Consider the following 15,910-nt stretch of genomic DNA (forward strand, 5'->3'; position numbering starts at 1 on the left):
CTAGAGAACAGGAGCTATGTCTTTTACACCCTCATGACCTTTGTGGCAGGCAGACAGTCCCTTGCACACACCATGGACCACATAACGAGCGAATGAGATACTTTAATACCGTATTTGTAAAACAAGGTCGTGACTGTCAAGCTTTTTGCTCTATGTGGTAACCCTTTAGATAAGGGTCAGCGAACTGTTCCCATAAAGGGCGAGACAGCAGATATTTCTGGCTTTGTGGGCCAGACTGCTTTTATTTTTTCTTTTAACGTTTATTTATTTTTTTAGAGAGTGAGCGTGGGGCAGAGAGAGGAAAACAGGATCCGAAGCAGGCCCCGCACTGTCAGCGCAGAGGCCAGTGCGGGCCTTGAACCACGTCCTGAGCCACGTAGGACCAGACCACTTATGATGCAAGCACCCTGCTCAGGCCCTGAAGCACAAAGGCGACCGCAGACAACACAGAAACCAGCGCTCCCCTGCTTTCACTGGCACGGTCTGATGGAACTTTCCACAGCGACGGAAGTAGTGTGCCATCTATCAAGCACCTGAAGTACAGATACCGTGACTTAGGAACTGTTCATTTTAGTGACTGCCAATGTAAACAGCCACACGTAGTCAGTAACAACTGCACTGCACAGCACTGCTTTGGACTAACCAACTAGCCAATTTTACCTCTGGTCAAAAGACTTAAAGAGTGTGAGTTAATTTTTAAAGCTAAAAAAGGACTCTGAGTATATCACAGGGTGAAAATGGAAAGAGAAAACACGATGTAAAATTTCTAACCATTCACAGATCATACTAGTAAATAACTGAACTTCTAAGCAAATTAATCTCAGCTCAAGCAGTAGGATACGTGTAGAGCTCCATGTATCTGGATTTCGCCATACTTTGTCTGGTATATACTTGCTGGATTCCAGCGCGGAGGTCGTCCCAGATCTGGTCAAGGCCAATCTGCTTCAGTCCATGGGGATTCTGACTCCTGTTTGATGACATCGTGAGCGATATTCTTAGGTCGTCCAGTGCAGCAATCCAAACTCAAGGTACAGCTAATTCTCCATCAGATGAAAATATATAGTATCATTCCAAATTTATTCACAGCAGCTCAGAAAGGATGTCCTTTATATGTGGAGAATGAAATCTCATTGCAGGCAAACCTGAGGAAGAAATAAAGTCAATTAATTCTTTCTCGACATCCTGGGGTGGGTAATGGGGTGCCTGCCACGCGCACAGAAATATTCAGTCTGTGGGCATTAGTGGGCACCACTCTAATCTACAGAATATTTCTCTTTCTCTGTGGAAACAAACTCATGTTAGATGGTCTACGTACAGAGATAAGCTTACTTATCAGGGATTTAGGTCGGAATCCTATGAACTCACAAGAAAAGTGTTCACAAGAAAAGCCGGGTGAAACTGCAGAAGCACAGCTAACACTGTTGCTCTTTTTTGCCTCCTGAAGGTATCAAAACTTAAACTTAACCACTTGGCCTACATAACAACTAGAAAGATAAACTCAAAGGAAAAAAGGCAAAGCTAACTCCCAGAAAGCGAAACACAAACACCTAAAAAGTAGGAAAAACCAACCGCACTAGTTACCTGTGAATTCTAACAGTTTTTCACTTAGCACTTTGCAGGAATGCAGATGTTGGGGAGGCTGAAGGTGCAGGGAAACGGTCACTCCCCCTTTTAGAAGGGAATTTGGCAGGAATCATCAAAATTTAAAATGTCCCCTAAATTCAGTGGCCGGGGTCTGAAGCTCGGCTCCACACCTACTAGGTATGAGGTCTTCGGCAAGGTATTTCACTTCTCAGCCTCGATTTCTTAATCCTCAAAAGGGGGGCAGATCATTTTTCTCAGACAGTTACTGTGAAGTCTAAATAAGATAATGCCTCTGTTATTTACTACCTTATCGATATTTAACACATAGTCAACGCTTCACAATTAATAGTGGCTATTATTTCCAAGTGTATAAGGCTCCTGCAAAATAGAATTTAATGCTTCAGGATTTCAGATCCATAAAGGGCCGGAGGTATTCCATAGCCTAGTAACTCAGTACTTCTCAATACGTAATACTACGGTCACACCTTAAGGATCATCTACGTACATCACACTGAAATGTGGAGGTTTTTAAACAAGTACTTCTGTTGTCAAATTAAGAAACACTGAATTATTTGAATGGCTCCATACAATAAATGTTGGAGGTAAATGATGTCTGGAGCAGTAAGAATGGGTTGTCAAAGCTTGCCAGTGCAAATTTGAGTTCAGCAAGTAATTCGGTACATTCTCCATCTTCCATGGCATTAGCGCTCCCTGTAGGCTAAGGCACATTTGAGGAGAATGTAGTTCATACTTGTGGATCAAGTCCGAAAACCAAATCATCTCTAATATTTATTTAGCTGTTACGGAGGCTTCACGCCCAGTGTGGAGCCCAACGCGGGGCTTGAACTCACGACCCTGAGATCAAGACCTGAGCCAAGATCAAGAGTCAGACGCTTAACCAACTGACGCACCCAGGCACCCCTCTACTAATTATAATCTAAGCTTTGGGACCTACTATTTTATGAAGCCACACTACCACTCTTGATCCTGCAAGTATTCTACAGCATACACTCAAAGAAGTATGCTCAAATGTAGAACATAAACATATCTGACAGAAGAATTCCCTCAAGTTTTAGGGAAACCAACCACCCAGCAGCCACTTCGCAAATGCTCCCGGAATCTATGTTCCATATGCCTTTCCTTCCATCTCCCTTGGGAGGATCATACCCACCAACACCCCACTGACAGGGTGTTTGGACCCGTAGTACTGCCTGGTGGCGCGACCTATTTAAACCCGCACTCCTTGTGTTCCACCCGGGGGAAATCATCACTTCAACTCCCCAGACTCACACACACACTTCAGTTAATTCTAACTTAGATAAGCCTTCTCAGACCCATCTAGATGCTCTTTTACTCCTCTTTCTTCCCGTTTAATTCCTAGCAGCAACCGGGAAAAATGTTCCACTCTTGCCATTTTCACCTTTTCCTCACCGTATCACTTCCACTGGGCCGCATAAAAGTACCTTCAAGTTCAACGGGTTACTACGGGGACGTGTCCCAACCTCCTTCCTTCAAACCCCCACCTGCCAGTGACTCATGAAGTGTATCTCCAACCCAGACTGCTTCTCTCGAGTCCAGGCCCACCTACACATCTCAGTGCCCAGTTCACACCCCCTCCTAGACCTCGCACACCCAGCAGGCGTACAGCTGAATGCAGGAGCTGCCCCCAGATCCCCCGTTCACCGGTGCCGCCCATCTCAGTGAGTGCCAGAAACCTGGGATAATTCGAATGCCTCGTTCCTGTTCTTTCACATCTGAGTGCTACTGATTTTAACCTTCGAGGTCACGTCACATCCACTCACTATTACCTCCGTTTCCTTCCCCAGCGGTCACTGTCGTCATCGTCGTCGTCATCATCATCACTGCCGCCGCTCCCCAGGCTGCTTGTGCCTGGAAAGCTCCTGTGCTCCCTCGCCCACGTCCAGCCAGGTGACAGTCACTAGAAGTCCCAGGCCAGTGAGGTGCGCCCACCTCGTGGGACTTTCCCTTCTGAACTCTCATTCCTGGTAATCCCAGGCCTATGTCTCTCCCTTCTTTGCAGAGAAGGATTCATGGCACAGAGACCATCTCTTTTGCTGAGAACCTAGTTCGGAGCCCGGCACACAGATCAATGTTGTATATGAATAAATGAAATAACAAATTGGGGAACTGAAAAGCTGTATGTTTTTAAAGGATTTAGAAATAATGAAGTATCACCATTATAAAGCATCTGAACTTACCCTCAAACCCCCACTTAGAATCTCCATTAAATTCTATCTTGTTTCTTCACTTTTTCCTTCAAACACTAGATTTTAGGCTGAAATTTTTCTTACTGATTCATTTACTAATGTTGTTATTCTGGTCACTACAAACGTATACATATTTTAACACAGTGTTTAAACAGACTTGTAAGACGCCCAGGAGTTCAGTGATCAGTAATATTTTACTGAATATTTAGTACGAAACTACCATGTGCCAGGCACTATTGTAGGCACTGTCTTATGTACTCTTAATAATAGTAAATCTAAACAGACACAACGCTACTGCTGTGGAATAAAGCACCTAAGAAGCTAACCCATTAACTTTTGGTATGTGACACACTTGTAAAGTGGAAAATTTATGTACTACGCATTTGTGTACCAAAAATATTTGCTCATAAGAACCAATTACAGTAGATTGGAGGTTAACTTTAAAGATAGTTAGTTCTGGCCCTCCCTTTTACGGAGGCAATCAAACCTAACCAATGTTACAACGCTAGAAAGTGTCAGGAACAACAAGCCTGACATCTGGATTCTGAAAAGCCAGTATTCCTCAATACCCTGGTGTGAATTTTAGGTTCTTTCATTTTTAGGGTGTCAACAAAGAGGGAACCAATTTCAACAGTCACAAACCAATCGATGTGATACATCACAACAATGAAAAAGGATACGAAACCATATGACCATTTCAGTAGATGCAGAAAAAGCATTTGACAAAGTACAACATCCATTCATGATAAAAACCCTCAACAAAGTAGGTTTGGAGGAAACACACCTCAACATAATAAAGGCCATTTATGAAAACCCATGGCCAACATCATACTCAATGGGGAGAAACTGAGAGCCTTTCCCCCAAGGTCAGGAACAAGACAAGGATGTCCACTCTCACCACTTTCATTCAACATAGTCCTGCAAGTCCTAGCCACAGTTATCAGACCAGAAAAATAAATAAAAAGCATCCAAAGCAACAAGGAAGAACTAAAACTCTATTTGCAGACGACATGACACTATCTAAAGAAAACCCTAAAGACTCCACCAAAAAACTACTAGACCTGATAAAGGAATTCACTGAACTCGGCAAAATCAAGGTACAGAAACCTGTTGCATGTCTATGCACTAATAATGAAGCAGCAGAAAGAGAAATTAAGAGAATAATTCCATTTACAACTGCACCAAAAATAATAAAATACCTAGGAATAAACTTAACCAAAGAGGTGAAAGGCCTGTACTCTGAAAACTATAAAACACTGATGAAAGAGATGGAAGACAACACAAATGGCAAGACATTCCATGCTCACGAACTGGAAGAACAAATACTGTTAAAACGTCTACACCACCCAAACAATCTACAGATTTAATGCAATCCCTATCAATACCTACACATTTTTCATAGAACTAGGACAAACAATCCTAAAATTTGTATGGAACCACAAAAGACCCCAGATAGCCAAAGCAGTCTTGACAAAGAAATACAAAACTGGAGGCATCACAATTCCAGACTACATGTTATATTACAGAGTTATAGTGATCGAGACAGTACAATACTGGCACAAAAACAGACACATAGATCAGTGGGACAGAAGAGAAAACCCAGAAATAAACCCACAATCATATGGTCAATTAATCTTCAACAAAGAAGGCAAGAATATGCAAGAGGAAAAAGACCATCTCTTTAATAAATGGTGCTGGGAAAACTGGACAGCTACATGCAAAAGAAGGAAACCAGGCCACTTTCTCACACCATACACAAAAATAAACTCAAATGGATTAAAGACCTAAATGTGAGACCTGAAACCACAAAATCCTAGACAAGAGCACCGACAGTATTACTACTTCTACGACATCAGCTATAGCAACGTTTTTCTAGATATGTCTCCTGAGGCAAGGGCGATAAAAGCAAAAATAAACTATTGGGACTACATAAAAATAAAACCTTCCACGCGCAAAGAAAACAACAAAACTGCAAGGCAACCTACTGAATGGAAGAAGATATTTGCAAATGACATGTGATAAAGGGTTAGTACCCAAAATATATAAAGAACTGATACAACTCAACACCAAAAAGACCCCAAATAAACCAAGTGAAAAATGTGCAGAAGATGAAAAGACATTTCTCCAAAAAAGACACCTAGTTGGCCAACAGAAGCATGGAAAGATGTTCAACATCACTCATCATCAGGGAAATACAAATCAAACTACAATGAGATAGATCACCTCACACCAATCAGAATGGCTAAAATCAAAAACGGAAGAAACAAGTGTCGGTCAGGATGTGGAGAAAAAGGGACCTTCTTGCACTGCTTGTGGGAATGTAAACTGGTGCAGCTGCTGTGGAAAACAGTATGGAGGTTCCTTAAAACACAACTACCCTATGATCCGTTAACTGTACTAAGTACCCACAAAATACAAAAATACTAATTCAAAGGGATACATGTACTCCTATGTTATTGCAGCATTTACAACAGTAAAATTATGGAAGTGGCCCAAGTGTCCATCAACTGATGAACGGATAAAGAAGATGTGGTGCATATATACAAAGGAGTATTATTCAGCCATAAAAGAAGAGTGAAATCTTGTCATCTGCAACAACATGGATGGAGCCAGAGTATAATGCTAAGCAAAATAAGCCCGAGAAAGATAAATACCATATGGTATCGCTCATAAGTGGAATTTAAGAAACCAAACAAATGAGCAGAGAAAAAAGGAGAGACAAACCAAGAAACAGACTTACCTATAGAGAACAAACTGATGCTAACCAGAGGGGAAGTGGGTGGGGGGATGGATGAAATAGCCGATGGGGATTAAAGAGTACACTTCTCACGAGGAGCACCGAGCAGAGAGAATTTGTTGACTCACCGTATTGTACGCCTGAAGCTAACAGAACATGGTATCTTAACAATACTGGAGTTAAAATAAAAAACTTTAGAAAAACCCAGATTCACCAATTTTCTCTAGAACACCTCCACTCTCCTAACTCAGCATCAGCATCCAAATATGCCCAAACACGTTCTTTACGTGCTTTTTCTTCCTCTACTACACTTCCCATTCCAGTTCTAAGTCTTTACACCAAGACTCACTCACACTCTAGAAGATCAAACACAACCTTTTCATGTTAAAATGTCAGAGTGACATCACTCATCATCAGGGAAAGACAAATCAAAACCACGGTGAGATGCCACCTCGCACCTGTCAGAATGGCTAACATGAACAACTCAGGCAGTGACAGATGTTGGCGAGGATGTGGAGAAAGAGCAACGCTTCTGCACTGCGGGTGGGAATGCAAACTGGTGCAGCCGCTCTGGAAAACAGGATGGAGGTTCCTCAAAAAACTAAAAATAGAACTACCCCACGACCCAGCAATTGCACTACTAGGCATTTATCCACAGGATACAGGTGTGCTGTTTCAAAGGGACACACGCACCCCCATGTTTCTAGCAGCACTATCGACAATAGCCAAAGGATGGAAAGAGCCCAAACGTCCATCGATGGATGAATGGATAAAGAACATGTGGTATGTATACATATATACAATGGAGTATTACAATGGCAATTACTGCCATTTGGAACTAGAGGGTATTATGCTAAATGAAACTAGTCAGAGAAAGACGAATATCATGATTTCACTCATATGAGGACTTTAAGAGCAAAACAGATGAACATATGGGAAGGGAAGCAAAAATAATATAAAAACAGGGAGGGGGACAAAACAGAAGAGACTCTTAAATACAGAGAACAAACTTAGGGTTGCTGGAGGGGTGGTGGGGTGGGGGGTGGGCTAAATGGGTAAGGGGCATTAAGGAATCTACTCCTGAAATCATCGTCGTGCTACATGCTAACTCAGATATAAATTTAAAAAATAAATTAAGTTAAAAATAAATAAATAAAAATACAATGTCAAGTTGACTCTACTACACACACTTTGCGTCTAGTTCTATATGTGTAACTTTGTACCACGGCACACCTCAGTTTATATGCAGAATATGTTGGAAAATAAGCAAACTAGTCTATTTGAAACTACCTGCTCTAGTTTTCTATCGTCCCCACTGAGTATTCAGGGTTCATACATAGCTGATGTGAGGTTCTCAAAAACTCACAACGTCCTCACCTATTTAAGCAAATAGTTTAAAGAGGACATCCTTACCTCGTAGTCTCAGTATCCCCTAGGGAGTCTCACACCCTTACGCTTCAACATTTATTACTAATATGACAGGAAAGGAATCCAGAACTTAGTCGACAAGGAGACGTTCCAAGTAAGCACATGAGGAAAATGTCTTCGAGGTGAGGCCACGCGCTGACAGCAACAGCCCACCTGCTGGTGTCCGGGTGGCCCCTCTGGGGCAGAGGCGGGGACAGAGTTTGGGTGGGAGATGCTTCTTAGGAATGAAGCGTCTGCCCCCCCCCCAACATCCCCCACCCCAGCCCCCAGCTCTGCAGTCAGCCCTGTCAATGCTACACACAAGGCCGCACTGGCCTCAGTGGCTGGAAGCGGGCCAGGCCAGGCAGCTCTCTGCGGCCGAGGCGGGCCCGGAGGAGCTGAAAGCGGGGGCCGTCTGCTGCCCGTGCCGCCCACGCTGGCAGTCAAGTCCCCTCTTGAAGGGGCAAGCAAGTGGGGCACCCGCGTATCCACCAGGCTGTCCAAACGGACATACGGCGCTCTGGTAAGCGGTTTTCCACTTGGGGGCGAGGGGGCAAGGGGCTAATCTGCGCGTGCGTCGCCCAAGTGTCTGTGAACTAAACGGACAGGAAGAGACTGCTTGGAGTGATAACCCACGACGCAGGCGCCCACGAGGCCTTATCTGCCAGGATTGCAACTTCGGAGACAGTGCACTTTACAAACGGGACAGCCTCCACCTCACGACCAGGCCATCCAAACTGCCCATGGCCTTGAGCAGACTTCATAAAAAGAGTTTCGAGTGGTTTTTAAGTAAGGGGTAAAAATATTTTAGCTAAAAACCTTTGGAGGTCCAAAAAGCCAATCAATACAAGAAACAAACGGCAAAACTCAACCAGGTATCTATTCAGGAAACCAGGCAGTTTTCAAGAGCATTCTGGTATCGCAAACCCGACATTACAGCGTTCACGTCTGCGGTCACAAACATCCAGGAGAAACGCTGATTTGTAGAGGAAACCGAGGCACAAAACGCAACCGGTCAAGGACAGGAAGCAGAGGCAGCCCAGCTGCACCTCACGAAGCCGAACAAATCACCACAAATGCAGACACACCACGCTCTTCTCCTTCGTGTCCGCCTAGGAAAGCAAGACGGCGGAATGGGACACGAGTCAGAATAAACAGCCTAACAGGAGAAAGGAGGTTGTCTATTTAAGGACTCCCCTCAAAGACCGTGTTGTTCCAGAGGGACAGAAAAGTCAACAGAATCTGTAGTAAACAGACTTTCTAACAATTCACACTGTGAACCAACCAAACAGCCGATTTCTCAACATTAATGGTGCACAGGATGTCTTCGCTGAGGAGGAGTGCTAGGTAAACAACCTCCAGGAATCCTGAAAAACACCTCCTCTTTGCTATGAGGAAGTCAGAGTTTCAGTAGTAATAAAAGGGCTTTTAAATGAGCACTTAGAACAGCCTTCCACTGAACGCTGACTGATTATCAACTGAATAGAGCATCAAGGGATACGGGAGACGCTAACTGCGGCAAAGTTGACACGTTCGGTTCGTTGGCTACGAGACTCGAGAGGCCTTAATAAGCGGACGCCTCTTGTGAATCTCCGTCAAAACGACAGTATAAAGCACTTCTCATTCGAGTGGACTTGGCCATAGAGTGGTTTTTCCTGAACAGATCTCGGGACAGGTTTCTTCAAGAAAACTAATGTTTTAAGGAACAACACAGCTTTACTTACTTACTTACTTATTTATTTATTTTTAAAGATTACTCTGCACTGGTCCCTACTCATTTCTAACTAACGCTCACGGAGCTGACCACACACTTTTGCAACTTTTTCTTTAATAACGAAATACATCTCACTTAATGAAATGTATCTCGTTTTTGTGAGCTAAAATCCTATTGTTCATCAAACTAGTCCCCTGCTAAAGAGCTTTAGGTGTTTACTTTAACAGTTGTAAGTGACACTGTAGCAGGCAGCCTTCTAAGGATTTCTCTTCTGCTGACTTGAGTGTGCGTGATAAACGCCTATATGTATCATCTATGTGATAAATGCACGATGGAACCACCTACCAGGTCAGAACACAGTGGAGGAGGAACAGATTGGTGGGAGGCAGTTTACTTTTGGACACGGTGGATCTGAGAAGCATCACAGAAGCATCCTGGGAAGCTGGGCTCTGGAGAGATCATTCTGACAGGCACTACTGGAGTCTGAGAACCAGCGTTAATCAGAGAAATTGCAGAAAGAGATGGGCCCAAAGTCAGTCCTGAGAACATTTAGAAACTGTCTAGATGATGGGGAACCACAGAGTCTGTACCTGCAAAGTTATAGCCCCAAACAATGAGAGGAGCCCCACTCTGGAGGCCAAGGGAAGAAAAGGCCATGGCGGGCAGGGCCTCATCGTGGTCCTACAAAAGGCTCTGCCCTCTACCTCTTGTATGATCTTGAGTAAATCACTTAATGTATCTCAGAGGGGTCAGGATTAAGTGAGGCAACACAGTGAATAAAGGCTATTATTTTCATCGTCATCATATCTGAAATGCAGCTTCTGGTTTCAGTTCTATTTAAGCCACTGGTGACGCTTCAGCAAGCAAAGTCTCACTGCAGCCTTCAGGACAGAAATCAACTGGAACGGGTTGGAAGACACAGAAATGCAGACCGTTTTGGCCAAGAAGGGGTGAAGAAAGCGGGAAAAGGGGTGTGAGGTCTGAGAAAGGCCGAGAGACAGGACAGAAGGCTGGCGCCAGTAGTTGGCAGGGGCCCGCCAGATCGACGACGCTGGAAGTGGGGTGGTCTGGTGACAAGGCCGAGGCTGAGGGCCCCGGCCTGAGAACAACGGGAACACGGTGGAGCTCAAGGAAGTGAAGGTCAAGGCACCAGGAGCACCGTCCCCATAGGCAGTGAGTCACCTGAGATGATGGTGCTGAGGAACGGAGCGGAAGACCGAGCTGGGCGCCAGACTGCCCGGTGAATTTCGCCAGTCCTTGGCGACAGGCGACCGCTACTGGGAGCGGAGCGGGCGGGGCCTCCAGAGAGTGAGTCTCTGACTACGGGCCCGTCAACACCGGGCGGGGTCGGGGGCACTGAGCCACCTTCAACCTGGAGGCTGGTGGAATGTGGGAGAACACGAACAGCCACAGCTTGGCTTCCAGGAGGCTTCAGCTCCGGAGATGAGCGAGGAAGTTTAAGGATGTGGACAGAGGCTACAGAGGGGCGTCCTCGTCACGGGATCAGACTCCAGGGAGCTCTGCGGAGAAGTGAGGTGGGGGCAGAAGTGAGGGGAGGGGGGCACGGTTCTGGCAGAGAGGCCGTGCAATGCAGCTGTGGGGGTGCTACGTGTCACCGCGGCCACTGGGAGACACAGAGGCGATTTAACGATTTAAGCGTCTAGTTGCAGGAAGGAGGGTGGCCTCCACTTTATGAGACTCGGCCCCCAAACTGGACTACAGGGCCAAGCGTTTCTTCACCAGACATCTAAGCAATTAAGCTTTTCTGTGTTCTCCTAAGGTATCAGTCCCCTGACAGTTCCTCAAGCACAACAGGTAGGAATATACATTCTCAAGACCCTTAAGGAACAAAACTACGTCTCTACTCCGGGGGAGAAACCCACCTTATCCGCGCCTCACTTTCACCTCAACTGCTCCAAAAGGCCAGATAACCGCTTTTGCCTGTTAATGAAGTCCTGATATTTGCCCCCATTTCTGAAGACCAAACACTTCTAGCAGGTACTGTTGCAGCAGCCAATGCTGAGGAGTGTGAGAGCAAGATCATTCAGATCCGAGTTGTGACAGGAGTGCAAACGACCAGGTTTTTCCAAAAAAAAAAAAAAAACAAACAAAAAAAAACGACTATTTCTAGTGCTTCAGTTAGGTGGATGGCTTTTGAAAAAATGTAGAAAGATTAAAAAAAAAACAAACACTGACTTAAAATGTTAGTTTCTTCTAAACGTAAAGGCTATATTACAGTCAGTGAAAATGTAATAAAATTCACCGTTAAAAAACAAGTTCTTTCTGTAAGTGGTCTGAGGTGATCGATGAAAATGATCTGTTATTCACACGACCCGGGAAACCCCACAAAACCATGCAAATCCAGTGACTCAAATCTCCGCGTTCACCTTAAGAACATTTGTGAAACTGCCCGGGCCGTCACCGGTATGCACACCTGAAAAGCCACCAAGTATCAGAAGGAGGTCACTTTGCAGAAGCAACGTGTGCCATTCTGTCGTTAAAATGGTGGAGCTGGGCACGTGTGCCACCAAAGGGGGGGGGTCGGGATGCAGGGCCGGTGGCCCACAGAGTCCTGAACTTTTTCTGCAGGCGCTTAAAACCAGAGTCGCTGAAACGAAAGGTTGAGATGCAGCTTCCCTGGTCACTGAGCACAGCCAGGTGAGGAAATCCCAGAGCTCATGGCCGGGTTTACCCCCTTGGGAGCATCTCCTGCCAGTCTCGGATGATCCTGACCGAAAGGGAGCAGACTGTCCCCTAAACCAGGGGAAGAGGTCGCATGGAATGGAAAAGGTTTCCCGCAAGAAACCGAAGACATAGAAACGAGACGGAATTTAGCTTTTCTGGTTTAGTTAACATTTTAAATCTGATTCAAAATTTACATGATCCTGGGTATCACTCAACCAAGGAATTACTTCTTTTCTAACACTTGGGTAAAAGAACGCATAACCCCCCCCCCCCCCCCCGCTCTGATTTGCAACATGGCACGTGAGACACGAACGAACCGCAGGATGGTTTACACCCAGAGGAACTTGTGTGTGCGTGCGCGCGTGTGCACACCAAACACGTGCTTTCACTGTACTGCCTTGTATGAGCGACAACAAAAACCCAAACGTGCAAACAACCCACACGTCCACGGACAGGCACACAACAGACGGGTTTTGGAAAGACTCGCAAGCGAAACAGGTGACAGAGGAAGGAGTACGTACAGAACGATAATGTTTTTATACAGAATACTGGTTTTTTACACAAGAGTATGTCTAGGAGAGGAGAGAGGGCCGGCACCACCCCCCCGCCCCAAGAACGGGAAGGCCCTTGCCTGGCGGGGGCACGGCCACTGCGGTTTCACGGTGCTGGAGCGGAAGAACAGCAACAACAAAATACCAGATTTGTTAGGGACACATTCTGTCATGCATGAAATGACAGGATGGCCGGGATTTACTCCAAAATACGGCAGGAAAAAGAAGCTGAGTGACAGATGCGTACGTTGTATCTGTACACTGTGTTCTATCTTCCATGATAAAAAGCTAACAGAAACCTGAGCAAACCTATCCGACGGGCGAAGTAAAAAAAAAACGCCGGACGGAAAGCAAGAGAATGGGAGGGAGGACAATTCAAGCCCGGGCGGCCGAGAAGGGATGGGAATGGGAAGCGGCCCACGCGGAGCTTGGGGGGTGGGGCGGAACAGGAGGTGGACTATTCCAGAAGGTAGGAGGGGGGCTCCCCCGTGTCACTGCAGAGGTCTGTAGGGTCGTAAAGCCGGAGCAGAGGCTCGGGTTCCTCGCGATCTGGCTGATCCAGAAACACACCAGAAAACAATCCAGCAGGTTAAAGGTACTTAAAGGTACTCAACGCCATTTACAACGGACACCGCAGCGTCGCCAGGCTGAGATATTCTTGTTTTATTAGAAATTCTTGGAGCGCCTGGGTGGCGCAGTCGGTTAAGCGTCCGACTTCAGCCAGGTCACGATCTCGCGGTCCGTGAGTTCGAGCCCCGCGTCGGGCTCTGGGCTGATGGCTCAGAGCCTGGAGCCTGTTTCCGATTCTGTGTCTCCCTCTCTCTCTGCCCCTCCCCCGTTCATGCTCTGTCTCTCTCTGTCCCAAAAATAAAATAAAAACGTTGAAAAAAAAAATTAAAAAAAAAAAAAAAAGAAATTCTTCAATCCCGGGGCGCCTGGGTGGCTCAGTCGGTAAAGCGTCCAACTTCTCTCAGGTCACGATCTCACAGGCTGTGGGTTCGAGCCCCGCGTCGGGCTCTGTGCTGACAGCTCGGAGTCCCGAGCCTGCTTCAGATTCTGTGTCTCCCTCTCTCTCTGCCCCTCACCCGCTCACACTCTGTCTCTCTCTCTCAAAAATGGACGGAAGGAAGGAAGGAAGGAAGGAAGGAAGAAATTCTTAAATCTCCCCGAAGTGTCAGCCCACGGGATGCCTGGACAAGAGGCCGAAGAGACCAGCCGGGGTTTGACGCGCGCGCGGCTGAGAGGAGGTGAAAACAGAGCAGCCGCCTCCCGCCCCACTGGCCCCCCTCGCAGCGTGGGGTGGCGGCCCTCCCGCTCCGCCCCGGCCCGGCCCCCGCGGCCACAAAACCCTGTGCACACTCGCAGCCGCACACCGCCCCTCAATCCGGCTCCCCGTCCTCCCTTCCTGCCCGCTCTTAGGGTCAGGACTGAACGCCACCCCCGCTGCCTCTCCTCCCACCTGGGTTCCGGGAGCCTCAGCTGCGCAACTCAAAATCCCGGCGGTCACGAAAGCACCCTTTCCCCTCGAAGGGCCCTACGCCTTCGCCGCCTTCACCGCCCCGCACAGACGCACGCCCCTCCATCCGGGACCCCTGCCGACACTTCCGGGGGGGGGGGGGGGGGGCTCCCGACTGGTCTCTCCACGTTCAAACTGACCAACTCCCTTCCGCGTTTCCCACGTTGCGAAGACAAGTTAGCTTTGACCCCTCCCTGTCCTCACTTCGTCGTAAAGTCGGGGCTCCCCTCCTAGCTCCCGCGTCCCCACGGCTCTCCGTACCCACTACACGACTCCAGTCCCCGCGCTCTCGTCTCACCTGGGTCACTAACAGAAGCCTCTTCGCCGACCTCGCTGTCGCCAGTCTTACCCCTTCCGATCCACCCTCCACACTGCCGCCCGAGTTACTTTCTAAAACACCAACAGCCATTCGTTCTGGTGAATGAATTCATTCCAGTGACCTTCGTCTACACTCCACCGCATCCCTGACCGCCCACCCCCGGTGCGCATCAAGTAGGACTGCTCCACGTGGGCGTCTTATCTGTGTAGGGAAAGGACAGAGTATTTTACTGCAGGCTACGATGCGAGGCTCTGTACCAACAGGAGCTTTAATACCTTCTCTCCCTTAATCCTCACAATAACTATATCTTCTGCACGGTATCATCTCTTACGAATGAGGCAACTCAGGCTCAAAGATACTCATTTGCCCCAAGTCGCTGCAAATAAGTAGCAAGGACTCAGAACACTAAATGTTTAGAGTCCAAAGCCATGTTCTGTCCATCACCCCATCCCACACTGCTTGCTCCCTTACTAAGGTGGAGATTTCTTCCTCCACTTCGTTAAGAAGCATGCTACCAAGAGATTACACAACCTGGCTTCCAAAAGAACCACACAAAATGCCAAGTGAAAACTGCATGATGAGAATACGTAACAAGTTCAAATGACTGCAAACGCAAGATCACGGAAGAACTAGCAAATTCACGAAACAGACATTTATACGTACACTCCCAAATCTGTTTAAAACGGTTTCATTTGAATATTCATAAATTATCATTTGAATGTTAATTATTTAAAATTTTAACCTTTTTAATCAAGAAGGAATCTTAAAGATGCTAGTACAGGGGCTAATATCTTATAAATGTAGGCCAACAATGTCCACATTCAAGAATGAGGGTTTCACTTGTACATCTATAAGCAAAGGCATTTACCACCTTAGAAGTTTACATGGCTTCATGACTGAAATTCAAGGCTTGCCAAATTTAGTTACTTATAAAGTATATTATTACATTTCTATATAGAACTGAGGGATCACAATGAAGTTCAAGCAATTACAGTGGACAAGAAGTATAAAAAATTCAATATCTTAATAGATGGCTTTTAGAGACATTATCTGAATTGTCTCTCTACTTACTTGAAGTCATTCAAACATTTAAATCCACAGCTATAAAGTAAGAGAAGCAACAGAACCACACGGCCGAATGGGAAGTGGTTCTATTTCCTAAACAACCA

At 46.3% G+C, this 15,910-nt stretch overlaps 1 protein-coding gene across 2 annotated transcripts in view; it reads right to left on the reverse strand.

Moving 5' to 3' along the window:
* Positions 1 to 15,910, reverse strand: part of CUL1 (cullin 1) — a 105,024-nt gene that overhangs the window by 67,590 nt on the left and 21,524 nt on the right. For both annotated transcript variants that reach the window (XM_086687570.1, XM_086687561.1), the window contains exon 2: positions 842 to 1,142. In XM_086687570.1, coding sequence (XP_086543696.1) covers positions 842 to 981 — 140 coding nt within the window. In that variant the 5' untranslated portion in view covers positions 982 to 1,142. The remainder of the gene's footprint in view (positions 1 to 841; positions 1,143 to 15,910) is intronic.

This window comes from Puma concolor, chromosome A2, assembly GCF_028749965.1.
Source record: "Puma concolor isolate L17-30 chromosome A2, mPumCon1.1.hap2, whole genome shotgun sequence".
NCBI classification, from domain to species: Eukaryota; Metazoa; Chordata; class Mammalia; order Carnivora; family Felidae; genus Puma; species Puma concolor.